Source organism: Harpia harpyja, chromosome Z (genome assembly GCF_026419915.1).
Source record: "Harpia harpyja isolate bHarHar1 chromosome Z, bHarHar1 primary haplotype, whole genome shotgun sequence".
In the NCBI taxonomy this organism is placed as follows: Eukaryota; Metazoa; Chordata; class Aves; order Accipitriformes; family Accipitridae; genus Harpia; species Harpia harpyja.
The window spans coordinates 6,063,328-6,080,946 of record NC_068969.1 but is presented as its reverse complement, the minus strand read 5'-3'; the positions used below and the strand labels follow the sequence as shown (position 1 = coordinate 6,080,946).

Genomic DNA, 17,619 nt, shown 5'->3' with positions numbered 1-17,619 from the left:
TTCTGACTAAAAAGGGAAGAGGAGACTTGCTATTCTGACTTACTGGAAACTATAGATCCTGTGGCTTGTTTGCAAGTGAGATGCAGCTGTAGAGCTTTCAGACAGGTAGCTTCTGGATGAACCCATTCTATGGGTCTGGGTTTAACTTAGATATTATATGCCTGCAAGCTTTTGTGCTACTCGTGCAGGAGGCTACTGCTCTGAGATTTGCTAGCAGGAGTCTGCAATCACATAATCATCTTCTGCTATAGGCACAGCCAGAGATTTGGTCATTGTGAGGTTTGTTGGTTTGCTTTTTCCTTTCAGGTGAGGATTTTTGAGCTGCTGTGCTAGAGGGAGGGCATGGCAGAATACATGTGCTTGCTCATCCTGCAGGTTGTATGCTCTACAACTCTGAGTGGGAAGGAGATCTGCCCTGGGCTTTGTGTCTGCAACCTTAAGGAAGAACTGCTGAAATAAACAATGACTGACTCCCTGCTTTTCAGTCAGTCTGTCATGGGGAGAATCAAGAAATAGGAAGAGCCAAACTAGAAATATGCAAGACTGCCTGCCATGGGGCACAGAGCTGCTTTAAAGCTAGCTGATGTTTTTCCATGGCCTTTGTAGCTGGGGATCCAGCTCTGGTTTTCCCAAGGCACTGGTTATGGGTGACTCTAGGTTATCCAGGAGCAGGCAGGGGTTTGTTAATGGTTCAGGCTTTATTGTGTTGCTGCCTGCAGATACTGCCAATCACAACTCAATTGCTAAAGTTTTCTGTTTGTCTGAGCCAAGAAGCATTTGTCTTCTCTTCCACGACTACCACTACCGAATGATTGATGAAGCTGATTTCAAAGCCTTCTAAGCCACAAAAGCAGCCTTGGGTTGTTTCGGTAACCTTGCTTGGCTAATGAAGTATAGGTGTGAGAGGGAAAGAGTTTGCTTTTATGGCAAAATTTCCAAGACCCAGTCCAAAGCCAGAAGCGGCCTTGGAATCTTGCTCCTTTTTGTCTGTCTTCCCTTCCCTGTGTTGTTCTCAGTACATTGAGAGATGGAGCAGCTGCAAACTCCTTTGTCTCACTTTGTTCCCTCTGCTGCCCCAACAGTCACCTCAGCTTTCCTGAAACCAAGGGGTTAGCTGCAGATCAGAGCAAGCCTGTGTAGCCAGAAACATTCCCCACTCTGAGACAATTTTCAGACCTTCTGTGCATCTACTTTCCTGATGTTTATGACATTGGGTAAGGCACTTCTGGTACTTTGTGTCCATGAGGATCCAGGGTGGCAGTTGGAAATCCATAACTACTCACAGCAGAGGCTATGATGTGTGTTTGCATAGCAGAAGCCAGAAAATTACACACAGACTGTAACTTTGGGGCTCTCAATAGCCTTGTGCTGAGGCCTGCTGCCAGGGAAGCAGTTTGTGTCATGCTTTAGCCTGGAGCTGGTACAAGAGCAATGGGAATGTTGTTGTGAAGACCTTTGGTTGTTTGGGAATGGATCCTTGCCACCTTTTAACCTCGCACTGACTCTAAATGGGGCATTTGGGCAGCTAGGCTCCTGCAACCAGAGCTCTAACCCTCTTTCTCCCATGATCTCTCCCTTTAGGCATCACTGGAAAAGACGGTTCCAGGCCCGGCAAAACTACTGGTCTTAGGAGATCTCTGAGTAACATCCCTGCCACAGCTCAGTAGTATGCCACCTGTTCATGTCTTGCTGAAGCCAGAGGACTGGAAAGCAAACAAGATTTTTAATGTCATATTTCAAATTCTTTCTTTGTGATAATTTTGGCCAAGCTTTCTCTCCTGTTGTCTGCTGGCTTACCCCAAACATCCAAACAGGGCCTTAGGGGAAGAAATGGCAAATGCCTTGTCAGAGAGATGCCTTTCACTTTTTGTAGTATATCTTTTGTGAGGATATTAATCTTTCTTAAAAATACTTGGATAACATGGTGCCTTGCCCTGCCGTGGACAGCAATAGTTCAACAGAAAGATAGTGTTGACTTAGTAATGCAGATACAGTAAAGGAAACCTATTTACACAGCTAATTGCTGAACTTAGATATCTTACCATCTCTGGCAGATTGAAGGAGCAGTCCCAAGAGTTAAGTTTTGCTCAGTAGCCCATAGGGATTGCACCTGACAGTCTTTGGGTCCTTTCTTTATCAAAAAGAAAAACCTTCCTGGCATTTCCAGCTTACCTAATGCTGTTGCTCCAGTAGCCAGTAACTTGGATGCTTTAAAGGAAAGTTTGCACCCTGATGTCTTGGGGATTGATTCTGAAATTTTTATCCTAGCATTATCAGCTCAGGGCCATCTCCTGTAACTAGCTTTTGGCCTGGTGGCACTCCCCCTGAATTTGATAGCAACTCTGAGTGCACAATGTTTACAAGCTTAGTCACAGCCACTGGATTTCATCACTTCAAAGGAGTGTCTGTAAAGAACCAGTTACACAAAGGTTGCTTCCTTTCAGAGCCTCAGGATTCAATTTAAATTAGTTGTATTTTCAGTCCATAATGTGCGTATGTGGGGTCCTCTAGTGTTGCAGCTATGCAAATAAAAGCTTGCTGATGCAGTTTAGTTTTGGGAGACAGCAGTAGCCAGTTGGTCTGAGATTGTTGCTGGCTGCCGAGTTTCACATTGTATGCAGATTTGTGCTTTCAGTGTCAGAGCTGATCTTGCTGAATTCTGAGGAATTTAGGGTATTTCCATTATCCAGTTGCAAACAGTGAAATCCCAGTGGTATTTTCCATCTTGTGGATGCTCTGCCTGCCTATTAAAGGGACAAAGTGGGTATTTCAATTATCTTTGACAAGATGTAAAATTAGCTAGCTTTACAGTGTTAAATGTTTAAACGGAACATAATTGACTTTAAATTTATGGCAGTGCATAGCAGAAACCCATGAAATGGCAGTATATATTGAGCTCATTTATTATCCTTTCATCAGAGGTCTGTTCCTTTAGCAAGTATTTATTTAACCCAAGAAAATGTATGCAGAATTAAGACGAAGGGCTGACAGGAGAGAGATAATAGGAAAAAAAAAAAGTTTTTTTCCTTCTAGGTCATTTTGTCCAGTATGCCCAGTTTAGTAGTGATCAGAGTCCTGATCCTGTTAATTCTGTGTGTTGTCTGGTTTGCCCTAACAATAGGTTCTTGTGTATGGAGTTTGGTGATGCAGTTTTCTGCTGAGACCACAGATAACCTTTGTGCTTCCTCTACCACATAGCAGAGAAATCAAGGATTAAATGGATTAGATCACAGGGACTGACCTAAACTTTATGATGTCGGCGGAGGCATGCTGCCAGGTATGGGAAGAGTTTGACCCCCTTCTCCTGCTGTGTGGATAAACCCAGGTGGGACATCATGCATGCAAATCTGTAAATGTTGATGCTTAATGAGAAGATCCAACTGGTGTTCCTCTGAATTCAGGTTAGGGAGCTGCTCTTTTTCAGTGGACACACAAGTTCAGCTGCAGTCCATGTCTGCATCCAAACGCCACTCCAGTGGCAGACCAAGGTATTTTCCCAACTTTACCTGATTTTCAGGTGATTTGGCAGGTTTAGTACTCTGCTTGCAAGGCTGTACTGCCTGTTTAATTAACCCTAATTACCCGACAGTAATAGCTATTACAATGTGAGACTGCAACTTCAGCTTCTCCTAAATGGATTAGGGATTGCATCTGTAAGAGACTCAAGCTTTTCTTATGATGTCAGTCAGACCTTTCTCAGCTGGTGGCATGGAGTAGGGATGGAAGCTGCCTCAGCTAGATAGTAAAAACATTTGCTTTAGGTCAGCAGTATTCCTCTGGGACATGCATACAAAGTACTTCTCTCTCTCAAAAAAAAAAAAAAAAAAAAAATCTAGTCTTTGCTACCTCTTAATACTCTGTTGGGAAGCCACAGCAGAAAACATGTCTCCATAAAAATGTAAGTGCTTGAGGAGAACAAGCAGAATTTCACACTGTTAGGACCTACTCCGTGTGCAGTTGAAAACCCAATCTATAGCTTCAGCTTCGATGTTTATGCAGAGACTTGGAATGAAAGTCAATGCCTATTAAAGGTGGGCAGAATTTCGGCCATCTTCAGCGAGCCAGGATCTCATGCTGGATTACTTGGATTTTATATAGTTAGTTACCTTCTCTGTGTAGCCAAATCCTACCTCTAAGCAAATGCATTTTAAGTGTTTTTAAGCTCAGACAGTTTTGGTCTGACTCAGTCAAAAATAGGAGGTCATTACAGTCAGATCAAAACACGGGAGATGAAGGAAGTTTGTTATCTAGCAAAGTTTGGAAGATTCTCACGGTTTTGGTGAAGGCATAAAGACTGTTGGCAACTTTCAAATTAGCCTTGGAGTTTGTTTTTAATAAAGGTATAAAACGTAGCACCTCAGGCTTCTGCTTTGCCTCCTCCGTGTGCAACTTCTTCAGCACACATGCATATCACCAGACAAGGTGAGTTTCTCTTTATCTGGAGTTTTGGGGATTATGAAACAAGATTTGGTCATTCAGGAGCAGCCATGATCTATGTGAAAACAAGGAATAATGAGCATGAGGAATCACACATGGAGGAAAACAGACAGCCCTTAAACCCAAATGTTGGTACCTAATTCCATCCTCTTGTATATCTTTTAGTACCTTATAACTGGCTTGATTGGAACACAAGCCAATTCTGCTTCATATGAACATCCAGAAGTCTCCACAGCTGAGTCTCTTTATGCTCCACGTTGTTCTGTGTGCTGTACGACTATTTAGCTTTTCATACGATTAGTTCTGTCCCTGCACATAGCCTCTTCAGTTAATCCGACAGCTTTCCTAATTAGTCCTAAGTTTTGGGTCTGTGGGCCAGAAGATGAGACAGAAAGCAAATCCGAAATACACCAATATTACCATGGAGCTACTTATGCTGCTGCGCACAGTGTTCACCCCAGTGTGGGCAGGCTATGGTGGACAGAGCTGCAGGTGAGGTGATGAACCCCTAGTTTGTCCAGGAATTCAGCTGGTTAAAGGATAATATGGCAAACGGACAAGTTGGAATTTGTCCTTCTGCACTCTGGATGCCCAGGATCTGCTAGGCTGGAAGCTCCTGCCTTCCTGACTTCTCCACCAAGCCTTCCTGAAGAAGTCTGAGTTTCCATGCTGTAGAACACTAAACCTTGGCCCCCACAGAGCTTGTCCCTCCAAGTTTTTCACACTTCAGTCTTCGAAAGAGTAGGGGAATTCACTGCATACATATTACCAACAGGTACTGAAGATACCCTCCAGCGTTTTCTGTGGAAAATGCAAATGATGGGGGGGGAAAAAGACAATCACACTAGATTTCATGTAAATAGTTTAATTATATTTCAATGCTTAAAACACAGAAACACTTGAATTAAATTACATCATAATGCTTCTGCTAAATTGTACATATACTTCCAAGAACTGTGAGAGGAGGTGCTATTGAACTAAAAGAATACTCCAGTACAAGCCCAGCAAATACCCGTAATATTCTTTTAGTCTTATTACCTGTACTTCTTTAATCTAAGGGCAGTCATCACAGGACAAAGCCTACCATTACAGGAAGAATGGTTAAAGAGAATTCCTCTGTAGGTGTGTTTGTTAGACAAGATACATCTCAGTATTAACGTGGAACAAGGTGCATGTTTTAGCACCTGAGCTGCACTGCTTGGCAGCTGCCTGTGCAGCACATGGAGTTGGGTAAAGAGCACAAAGTAGGCCAACAGTTTGAGGAAACAGCTCAGCTTACGCTTGCCTTTTATTGACTTTAAACCAACAAATGAAGTTCCAATCCTAAGAGTTCTAGGGGAAATGTTACGATTTAGGACAGCCATGCACCCCTGCTGCCGCCTGCATCCCTGTCCTGCTGCAGAGCATAGGAGTGTGACAGGTAGTGACGCACCAGCTGCTGAAGGGAGAAGTCTGATGTCTGTGGCTGGCTGCCCTCAGTGAGTGCTTGGAGGAGATAGTAAGTGTGCACGTGTGCGTGTGGTGATTTATTGGCTTCTCAGCTGGTCACACAGGCATAACCTCTGGGAAGACCCACAGATAGTGTCCAAATTCTAAGGAGTATTTGTACCCACATACCTTCCTTCCAACAGTATCCCTGGAGTGCAAACACCAGCAGCAACCAGCAGCCTGGGAGTGCCTCCTACCAGATCTCCTGGGTATGGAGGAGGGACCGCTTTCCATAGGTGATGACACTCCTAGCCCTAATACACTCCCAGAACTCCCTGGTTTTAAAAAGAGAGATACTGAAAAATTAAAGCAACTTAGCCCTGTAAAACTGCCATGAAGGAAGCCGTGCCAGTGAAGGAGGGAGGGCTGGTAAGCAACTGTGCGCTGCAGGGGTCAGTGGCACATGCCCAGGAAAGAGGCTGCATTTAATAAACACAGGAGAAAAACCAAAATCACAGTAGGGAAGAAAAAAAAATATTTGGGAGAACAAAAACTAACTGGCAGGTCCAAACTTGCAACAAAGCACATAATACCTGAATTGCCATTCAGTGACAGATCACCTTGCATAAAGCCTACCTTTAGATCTGCATTCAAACTTTTGCCTGCCCTGATTCCCTTTTGACTGGTGCTGTGGATGGAATATGATCTGACTAACAAATGCACATACTGCAGAAAAAATCAGGAGGTGATCAGTGCGTGGCTGGGTACTGATGCTTGCATTGCAGGCTCTGCTACTGGCCTCGGCTGCTGTGCTGCCCTGCAGCACTCAGGGCTGGTGGCCACCAAAAGGCTCTGCGGAGGACAGCCCCCATACCACGCTGCAGCCTGCCAAGGTGGCCAGAGACCCCTTCACGCTCTCTCCCTCCTGCAGCCCTGAAGGACGCACAGGCAGAGGGATGCTTCAGGGTTACAGGGAAACTCCTGGCTTACCTGTCTAGTCCCACCTTCTGCATTAGCAGGTAACATGAGCAGAGGCTAACACAAAGCTCCGTGTTTCCTTCAGCAGGAAGAAGAGAAGGCTCTGACTGCAGATCCTGGCAGGTAAGGCAGTACGAACCAGCTGTTCAGTCACCTCTGGGGGCAGACATGGGGCTGTTGTAATATTGAGCCAATACATGTTTTTCCTTATTTAAAAGCAAATATTTCAAGGCTTGATCTTTTTTTCTAGATAACACTCTGCACTGTAGAAACTTCCCTGAGCCAAAGCAGGAGGGCGATGCATGGTACCGGAACCCCAGTTCTGCTGGACTCCTCTCTGTGGCCCAAGCACCATTATCGCTAGCTCAGCAGCAGGGAGTCACATAGCCAGACATTGACACCCCCTGCCTCTAGCTGTGTGAATTCCCCTCTGTCTATACAGCAGCCCTAATTTGGGATATTCAGCCACTTCCTCAGTTAAGATGTAATCAGCCAAATGGTCACGATTTCACTTTTTAAAGCTAGTAAATTCCCCATGCTTCAACATTACCCCGGGCACACATTTATCAGCAGCCCACGTGCCACAACGGGGATAAGCCCATAGTATGTGTTCTCCTTGGCATGCCCCAGATTACCGCTCAGCTAGAGGAGTCAGCTCTCCTTGCTCAAAGGGGCTTTGCCACCAGTCACCCCTCCAGGATCTGCCAAAGTCTGCAGTCACTGTAGGGAGAGGCTCATTCATCGCTCTCCTTGGGGTCTGGTGGCACAAAGCCAATGGGGAAGCTCTCTGAAACATGCATCTCTCCTCCTTCCCTGACCCAGAGAGCATGCACATGTGCTCTGACAAGTTAATCTACAACAAAGCAGGCACTGTTCCTAAGCACGCAGCTTGGTAGATGGTATTAGTCAGCACCAGCCCAGAAACTGGAGCTCAGGACCTTTTAGTGGTAATAGACGCACCAAAAAATCACCACTGCCATCACAAAGGGTTTGCTTCCCAAAGTGACGAGAGTTCCCAGTGCTTGTGCCCATTTGTAACACAAACCAACGGGGTGACCAGCTGGGCTCAGTGGATCGGCCATGCTTGCGGGAAGTCACTGGTTTGTTGGCTTCATCCTCCCCAGTCTCAACACGATCCCAGAGCAGGGGCAGGTATTGTTCACGCATTGATGGCATTGGCAACGTCTGTGAACACAAGACGGCTGGGTCTCTGGAGGGCTCCTTGACTTGTCAGCAGAATCTGCATTGAAGCAGTGAAAGATGAGACCCAGCAAGTCTGCCTTTGCTCAGGTGTGTGTGCTTGGGCACAGACTGCACAGTATTGTAACTAGACTGCACCCCTCACTAAGGGGAGGCTGGCTGACTAACTTGGCATTAACAAGGCTGTGACAGAAAAATACAACAGGCCAGAGAGCAAGTCAGCACATCCGTGCCAGTTTAAAATCCCCACATCATTGGATTACTGGGTCTCACTATTTATATATACAAGGCAGCATGAAAAGACTTGAAACATCAAGAAGGCCTGGAAACATGCCATGGACTGAACTTTGGCTGTTGTTTTAGACTCTCCCTCTCTTATGTTAAGGCTTTAAACTTGCATACTTTCCAAGCAGAGGTATCTGTGTATTAGCAAGCCCTGGAGGGATCTGAGGTATCCTGCTGGCCAGTCCCTATATAGGAAGGATCTACTTTTACTGTGCTAAGTTTAACTCTGGCCTTGTCATTTCCCCGCTTTATTACCTGAAGGGAAGTCCTCTATGTGCGCTAATAGAGGGAGCTGATGTTTTCCCAGCATGCACTATGCAGAGGACAAGATCCTTTGCTTTTATACAACAGTATTTCTTGCTTTCCCAAACCAGTATATGAAGTATGTTGATTATCTTTCATATTCCAACACACACATCTCCTTTGTGCTCTTTAGCAGGTTGGGAAACATGTCTCAGTGTAAATATTTTGTAATTACAGTTGTATTTATTATCTCCTCTTTCCCTTTCTGCCCACATCAAGCTTGCTACAGATTATCTGAAGGTGTAAAGTAGGTGGAAACCGAGAATTCTTTGGGAGAACTCCTGCTCCTGGAACTGGAAAAGCAAGGGAAGACACGGGCAACACAGAGCAGCTGGAGAGGAATTCAAGAAAGGAGAGATGTCTACTCTAAGGGGAGGCTGCATCACTGGCTAAAAGACATACCTGTTCCAACCATCCCTGCCGGCTCTGTCTTTCAGAAAGGCTTTTTGTGTGGTGGTGGTGACAAAGGAAACAGAAAACACCGTGAAGCTGGCTGCAAACGATGGTGAGAAGCCCTTCTTCCCTATTTCTCCTACCTCTTGGTACACTGGGGAGGGAGATAGCCTCTTGTCAAAGACCCATCTGGACTATTAACCAAAAACAACTGGGCAAGCTATCAAGCTCTTTCCTAACTCACAAATGTAGTAAGTCAATGGTCTCTGAGGACCTTATCATTTGTCAGCATGCTGCATGCCTTTGAACACTCAGAGTGGTCAAAGCAAAGCTTTCTTCCCCTCTCCTCAAATTCAAATAGAGAACTCTCCTCCCTTTTCTCTTTCTGAGCCATGCCTACTCTGTGCCCAGCAAGGTTGGCCTGGAGGTGCTGACAAGACCAGATGTGCAATGCCACAACAATGTGCAGGCTTTCTGCCTGTGTTCTTCAGGGCTTGCAGCACAGTTAACTGTTACGATTACAGGCTTTCCCTCAGCAAGACCTTGTTCCACGCTTGCATCCTTAGGCAATGCAAGGATACCTTAAAACTGGGTAGAAATTATTTGCTTTTCAGGGCCAGGGAAAAGGAGCCTCAGTGCTTTGCTGGCATTGAAACCCCGTCTCACAGAAAAAGGCATTCATCCTGCTGCTCCCTTGTGGTGCCCTGGGTGGTAAACTGTAGTAAACTCACCCTTAATTACTGAAGTTGCCCTTTTCTCTCTCCTAGTTGAGTAGAGCCAGCACTGTACCTCCACAGGCTCTTTGTCCTAGCTGCCTGACTCTTCAGTCCATCCTAAGCACTCAAAAATGCTCAAGCCCCCTATCTCCAGGGCTGGCAGCGATGGGGGAAATTCTTCTGAGGTCTTACATGGTTTCCTTACCCTACAACCCTACAAAAACTCTTTGACTCTGTAACAAAATCAGTGCAGGTACCAGTGGTTTTAATAAGACTCACTGGCCCCTGCTGCCTACCTTGCTCTGCGATGCCTGGGAAGATGCTGCATCTCGCCCGTGTTCCAGCAGCTCCTGCTCCAGCTCATCCTGTTCCTCGGTGGGATCAAAGTTGTACATGGGCATGAGTTGGTGCCGTAGCTTCTCCAGCCTGCCCATGGGAGGGAAGGGAAAGGGTTAGTTGAGAAGGACAGGTGCTCAGGCTGCCTTCCCCACCCCACTGCTGAATCTTTCTGCAGGCTGTTTCTCCTGCTGCACAGGGATTCTGCTCTTGTTGCTCTTGCTGGATAAGGGTCATGTCCTGTCCTGCAGGGATGAGGATAAGAACCTAGTACACACAGCTGGCAGGAGTGGAAGATACTTAAGAGTGCAGTTACAGGGATTAATTGCCATCACTAATCTATGTTGGCAGGCATTACGCACAGAGGAATCAGACAGGGATTTAAGTTCCTGCAGACCTTAAAAGATCAAGCTTTATGTGGTGGGACAAAAGAGATGGTGAAACATGCTGGCTAGGCACTTTTCCCCTGTCCCTCTGCCCACAACAGCCAGTCCTGCCATGTCACGCTATGTCTGCCAGAAGAAGTCCACTTTTAGCTCCAGTAGCCTAAAAGTAGTACTTTAAGGGTTGAAGTACATAAAAATAAATAGAAAATAATAAACAATAAATAGAAAATAGGAAAGAGAGAGATTCTCACAGGATGCTGATGCCTGTGGACAGACTGTTTTTACGCTTGTATCATTGCTCTAAGTGACAAAGCTATGATGCATTAGCCCAAGGGGTCTCCCTAAGGCACATACTGGGTACCTCAGAGATGGAGGATGGATGGGTGGGCATCCGTCAGAAAACACTGAGCCTTGCCTTAGGCTGTAGCTGAGTTTTGGGGGGTGGGAGAGGGAAACACACAAGCAGTTACTGGCAGTGTCACCACAAATATCTGTTTTGGCAAGTGTTAGGATGACGCATTCACCCCCTGCTTCTATATGGGTTTGCCAACACAACCATTATCTCCAGCAGCACAATGTTCACAGGCCAAGCATTAGCTGCTCCTGTGGCAGTACCCAAATCTGGGCTTCAGGGTCTGGCTTGCAAATTCTACAGTGGGCAGCAACACTTTTTGAAAGTCCATGGCCAGGCCAGGCCTGCCACAAGAAGTCAGGCAGGGAGGGGGCACCACATCTAATGGATCTTCACCAGTGTCTCTGCTGTCAGAGATGGAAGAATCAAGATGTGTGTCTCCCTGCATGCTGCTCTCCTCTCTATTTTCAGCCAGGAGCTTAACAAGGAAATTAAGACACTAAGTCTTGGGCTAGAAAGCTGCATCTCTGCACTACGCTGCTGCCAGTTGCTGTGACTGCAGCTAAAGAGGCCGTCAGCCTTGCAAAGCCAGCGTCATTGGCCCGGGCTGTTGGAAAACACAGGGATCTGGGAATGGCTGAAATGTGAGATCCACACCTCTCATGACAGAGTTCCCAGCTTCTTTATACACTCATAACACTTTCCTCTGTTTTAGCGCATCTCATAGACAAAGCATGAAGAGTTTGCAGGATCCCTAACCTCCTCCTGCTCAACCATGTTTTCCTTTCCAAAGCTGCGGAGGAGTCTTTGAAGCTCTGGTGTTAGAAGGTGGGCCAGTACCAGGAGTGCAGTGTCCCTACCCCTGCCTCATTCACACGCAGCTGATTCCCCATAGGCTTGTTCTCAGGCAGCCATCCCTTACATTCTCCCCATCTCCCTGTCTCCTTCCGAGCTCTCTCTGGATTTTGAAGCACTGAGTTTCCTTCAGCTGACAACAGATGTTACTTACCTCTTCCTCTTCCTGATATACAGAACCTGAAGGAGAAAGAAAACCATCATTACAACAGTCCCAGTAGGATAGGAAACAGCCGAGAAGAGAAATTTTGGGCACAGGGCACACAGAAAGGAGGTGTAGCAAGTCTGGTGTCACTGCGCACCAAAGCAGGGGGAAGGGAGAAGTGACAACCGAAAATGAAATTTCATATGCATCAGTGTAAGCTTGGCAGCATATCATGTCTGACACTAAGTGCTCGAGTGGCCTGTTATTAGGTGTGTTAGTAGTAGTAAGAGTATTAGGTGTATTACTATTAGGTGTAGCTCAGCACATTTCTGGTGGCTGCAGGACATATGTTGCAATTTAAGAGTGGATGAAAAACCTTCCCTTTGTGGTTTTCATCTGTAGATTTCCTAAAGCATAGAAGTGCTGTTACCCCCTCCCCAGTATAAAGGGAAGAAGCAAAGAGGGCATGCTCTGTGACTTGCCTCGTGTCAGCCTGTAAGAGTGGCTGCGCTGGGAAGAAAGTGAGGCTTGTGGCCTCCAGAGCCTTGTTCTGAGAACTACGAACGCTGGATGTTGCTCTTGGGAACTTATGACCGTTTCCAGGATAATGTTTCCAGGTTCTCCTAGGGGCTTTTGGAAAAACTCCTCCTTGGGCCTGCAATGAAATTTTGCAGTAGTCCCTTTCTGTAGGCTCCTCTGATGGTTGTATTAGTGAAGCTCTTCCTCATAAGAGGAATGGGAGCTTGCTGCTACCTTCTGTTCTCTGTTGGCAGGTAAACGATCTGGTTATACATAAAAAGAAGAACTGCAGCACTTGCATTGCCCGTGTCAGGCCCAGAACTATAGTTTCTGAAAGCTTCTGCCTACAGCATTAATGGCAAGGTTAGTTACACAGCAAATCCTCAAGGACTTTGGTGATACCCAGCAAGTAGAACCTTGGAAATGCAGTCCAGAATGAGTCCAGCTAAAATGGATTCAGGCCGCTTTAATTCAAAAAGGCATGTCCACAGGGGAGATTAATGTGGTTTCAATAGTCTGGTTTAAAAGTTACTTTGGATGAACTTTCTTGTAGCGCCTGTGTTGACAAGGTTTAAATCAATGCAGCTGTTCCAGTTAGCAAGTCAGAACAGAATCTGCTTTGTGTTCTTTTAACTGAACTTCCTACTGCTGTTAAAAATAAATACTGATACTACATATGGCTTCCTCTAAGCCTGCTGAGCATCCCATTCAGACTAGACCTCAGGGAGACTGCAGAAATATTGGAGCACTGGATAAAGGCCTTCAAAAGAAAGGGATCTGAGGAACTATCAGTTCCCAGCAGTTCTGGGTGAGCTTTAGTAGAAGGCAAATAAATTATTCAACCCAAATCAGTCCTAGAGCCCCTTTGCCACCCTCCACCCTCAACAGACAGAGAAATATTTAGCAGGGGCCTCTTACCATAGCTACAGCCAACCCAATCACAGTAATGATCCCAAAGGACAGCAGCATTGTGCTCATGCCGGGTCCAGTGTTGGCCACATCTGGGATTTTGGTGCTGTTGAAACTGGTAGTCTCAGGGCTTATGGTAGCTGTTTCTGGTACAGTCACATCCAGAGTTGTCCCTGGGTCTGGCTTGGCCGTGGTGGTGGTGCTGTGATACAAGTCATGCACAGAGGGTGAGCTGTAACTCATCCTGCCAGCTCTTGGTAGCTCCTTTTACCAAGCTGTTGTCCTCACCCATCAGCTACAGAAGCAGAGAGCTGCCCTTTGTATCAAAGACCCTCATGTGAGACCTGTCCTGTGGCATCATTGCTGGTGGTTTTTCTTCATAGGAACCACACTGTTTTCTGCCTACGAAAGAATGAGAACAAATGAACAGCTCTTAGAGACAGGCACAACCTTTTCCAAAGTTTCCCAATTCACTAGTGCAATTTTTGAGAGCAGCTCACAGATGCCCACTCAAAATAGGAAAAAGATTTTTCAGGGGTACTGAGGGCCCCTGAAGTCATGCCTAATTCACTTCCACTCCGTGATACGCTCTCCCCTTGCTGCTTCAGCTCTGCCTCCTTGCAGGCACTTCACAGATCTATGTGAGGACAACCTCAGGACCCCTGTCTTTGGTCTGCTCCAGGCTGAGCCAGGTGGCCTCTATCTGCCCTGGGAGATGATACAGCATTTTCCTGCTTCTGTCTCTTGCTTTTAATTTTTGGAAAGTTACATGGATCCCCTTAAGTTTATCAGTGGGAACACATCCAATAAAATGGCACTCAGCTGTGAGGCATCCACATCTCAGGATCCTTTTTATTGAATCCAAAGTAGGACTTCCCTGTTGTGGTAGTCACTGGTGACTGGTAAATCACTGCAGTATCCATCACCCCACTGTCCCTCATCCCATGTGCTCTGGAAAGGCAGCTTCCTTAAAGCAGTGGCACCAGTTGCACCAGTCCCCCATCTGCTACTAAAGACAGTGAGTATTTCTCAAGTCCTCCATGAAAGCACCCACACGAGCTTAGTCATGCACTGCTAATTATCAATATTAATTTTAAAATGAGTCCAATTTTGGATTGGAGTTGTGAAATTTGATAGATCTATTCATGCTGAAAACATGAAAGACTAATTGCTTCATGCTTCTATTGTGCAAATGATCAGGAGTTGCAAAACACCATGGGATGATCCTATGGGAAGTATTTGCAGAGCTTTGTTTATAAAACCACTGTATTAACATTAGTTCAGCAATTGCTTCCGTGAAAATGCAGCTATCTCTGGACCAGAGCAGTGCTGACCCTGAGAGCTACTGTAGCAGCCCTCTGATAATTTCTCTGCAGTTTAGCAGACATTACATCTCTGGACTGGAATGCAGCCGGGACATAGGGGTTAATGAGTTCTGAATAGAAAAAGATGTGCCTGCAAAGAGAAATGAGCCATTGTTCTGCTCCACTCTGTTCTATTCTAGGCAAGGTTATTGCGCAGTTCCCATTACTGTGACGCCTTACTGCTGTCCATAGCTGCATTAAGCAGTGTGATTAACATCCATCACCAACAACTGAAGCAGAGAAATCACACCAGGCAAACAGCACCAGGCAGCCCTGTGGTCAGCCAGCAGCCCAAGCAGCCACCTCGACTTGCACAGCACTTGTCCTCCATCTCCCTGAGCAGGTAAATCTCTCACCATACACGCGGGATCTGTCTCACAGCTCCCTGTGAACTTTGTGAAGCAGGAGTTGCTGGGGGATTTCAAAGTGCCTGGGAGACTGTGGGAGCTGTCAAACTCCCATGAGTTTCTAGAGGAATGTGAAGATAGCAGTTCTGGCCTGGTCCCACCTAACATCATGCTGAGACACGAGTTCATTGCAGCTGAAAGGGACCACGTCCTTCACTGACCACTAAACCACGCACACCAAGTTTAAACCATGTGGCACCTGGATCTCCCCAGCCATTACTGACCACAGTGGAGCTCACATGTAGTGGACACTCGGGCACAAAGATGGCAAATTTGAAATCTGAGTGCCACAGCAGCGGCAGCAGCAGCAGCTGCAGCCCGGCAGGGAAAGGGAAGGAATTGTTGAGCAGGTATTGGGCAGAGCGAGCAGCTCCTCAGAGAGAATCATTGATTTGTGCTATTCAGGGAAACTCTCCATGACGATAATTCACATTTTAAAAAAAGCCACCACCAAGGAAACAAAAAGTGGAAAAAGAGCCTAAGTGAAAGGAGTGAAGCAGGCCCAAGGGCTTTGCAAAGTATGGCTCTAGATCTCGATCAGCTCCTGAATTTTGGAAACAAAATGGCTTAGGCCTTCATCTCAATGCAGTGTCAGTTATGGAAAACCACTGGAACTTGGATGTTGAAGCTGATACCAAGCCTTTGGGTAAGAAAGACCCCTTTTGCGTGGACCACACACTGTGCTGCTGTGCATTGCTCCTCTGAATAAAGTTAGGCTAGGTTAAAATTAGCCAGCTGAAATTCTGGTCAAGTGGGAACAGTGGCTCTTGTTCATGCTCTCGGGGTCCTGTCCATGCTGAAGGATTCCCAAGCCCAGAGACCTAGCTCTAAAAGCAGTCCTGTATGAAAGGTTTCTGACACAGCTTAGACAACTAGTTCCAGGTCCAGATAAGGGCATTTCTGTTCCCAAGCCCCTTCTGGTCCAGGTTGCAGAGGGCCAAATGGGGAGGCTGAGTGCAAGTATGGCCCAGGGCCCACAGCTTACAACAGTAGAGCTGGGGGTGGATGATCTTTCCCACCACCCTCCTTTCCCAGTTGTCATCCTGGTGCTTGGAATTTGATCTGCAGGCTGGGCACACTCCAAGTCTCTGACGGCCGCTCTATGGCCAGGGACAGCTACGACCTATCGCTGGCAGGTTTCAGCATAGTCCATGCACAAATAGAACAGAACAGAACAGAAGAGGAACCAGATCCTCAGCTGCTGCGAGCTGGCATTCTTCCATTGCCTGCACCAACAGAGCTTCTCCCACAGCCAGGACCGCTCTGTGCTGGGCTCTGTTGGGTCTGGGAATAGGGAGAACACGTTTGTTTCTCTCCTAAGCCAGCGTTTCCAAACTGGTCTCTAATAGGCGCTGCGGTGGCCAACACCTCTGACATGCAGAACATCGTGTCAGGCACTAGCTCAAGGCTGCTGGCTTTCCTGAGTCTTGGTTTTAATCTCTCTGTGCTGCAGTTTCCTCCCGGGTATGACAGGAATAGAGGTTTGTGTCACAAGGATGAAGATGGGTCACGGGATCTCTGGATGAAGAAGGCAAATAATAACTAGTATTTTTTTCTGCATTACTTCACCACGATGAAGCGTCTCTAGTAATTCACCAATGCAAGCAGCACGGGGTTGCTGCTGGCTACGGGATGCGGCTTCCCAGTGCGTGAACTTGTGGCTTCCTCTCCCCCTGCTACAGGGCTGACCAGGCTCCGGGGCAGCCCCCAGGGTAAGGGGGGAAGCCCCACCCGCGCGTGTCCCGTGTACCGGAGCACCTCGGCTGTCCCCCTCCCGCTGTCAGAGAGGTGCCACGGCCGCATCCCGCCCTGCCTACAGGCGCGGGGGCACTCCGCGCCGATACAAAACTGAAATACAAGCAACGGCCCCGACCCCTAACCCGCTCGGGGCAGGGCCGCCCCACGGCTGGCTGGGGGGACTGTCCCCGCGGGAAGCCGCTCTTTCCCCGTCCCGGGGAGAAGTTTCCAGACGGAGAACGGGTCATGCGGCCCTTCCCGCTCCGAAACGCTACCCGGGCGGTGACGGAGCAGCCCCGGGCTTCGCAGCCGGCTCCCCCCACCTCGCCGCAGCGCTGCCCTGCGCTCCGCTCCCGCCGCTCCGGCCACCGGCAGCGCTCCGCCTCGCCCGGCCGGGGCTGGGCGGGCCTGCCCGGGACAGGGGGACGGTGTCGGGCAGAGCGCGGGGCGCCGCCGCCTCCCGCCCTTCCGCCCTTCCCCGCCGCCGAGAGGCCGCGGCGGCCCCAGCCTGCGCACACGGGCCGGCGCGGCCGGACGCCCCCCGCGGCCCGGCCCGGCCCGGCCCGGCCCAGCCCGCCGCCGCCGCGCCACCCCCCCCGCCGGGGCGGCCCCCTAGCCCGCCGGCGCCCCCGGCCCGCCGGGGCCGGCACTTACTCAGCGCTCCCCGCTGAGGCGTCCGGTCCCCCCGGAGCGCCGCCGGGGGGGGGGGGGGGGCACGGGGCCGGGGGGGGGGCCGGGGGCGCGCCCTCGGCCGCGGGGCCGCGCTGCCCGCCGGGGGCGGGCCGGGCCGGGCCGCTCAGCTCCGTGCGCGCCGCCGCACGGCCGGCGGCCCCGCCCTGCCTCTCGGCGCCGCAGGCGATTGGCCGGCA

The 17,619-nt window shown here is 48.4% G+C and overlaps 1 protein-coding gene across 14 annotated transcripts; it reads right to left on the bottom strand.

Moving 5' to 3' along the window:
* Nucleotides 1–5,286: 5,286 nt before the first annotated feature.
* Nucleotides 5,287–17,478, bottom strand: CZH3orf18 (chromosome Z C3orf18 homolog). 14 transcript variants are annotated; one of them, XM_052776845.1, is made up of 8 exons: nt 17,405–17,478; nt 15,213–16,531; nt 13,252–13,644; nt 12,297–12,469; nt 11,824–11,849; nt 10,037–10,166; nt 9,034–9,178; nt 5,287–8,028 (listed from the first exon to the last, which is right to left on the bottom strand). In XM_052776845.1, the coding sequence occupies exons 3-8, from the start codon at nt 13,483–13,485 to the stop codon at nt 7,750–7,752; spliced, it is 987 nt and encodes a 328-aa protein (XP_052632805.1). In that variant the 5' UTR covers nt 13,486–13,644; nt 15,213–16,531; nt 17,405–17,478; the 3' UTR covers nt 5,287–7,749. The 14 variants fall into 14 exon arrangements, 13 of the variants coding, with proteins under 13 accessions (XP_052632805.1, XP_052632806.1, XP_052632803.1 ...); XM_052776846.1 differs by having other exon boundaries at nt 15,238–16,531; XM_052776843.1 differs by having other exon boundaries at nt 15,999–16,531.
* Between the last annotated feature and the right edge of the window lie 141 nt (nt 17,479–17,619).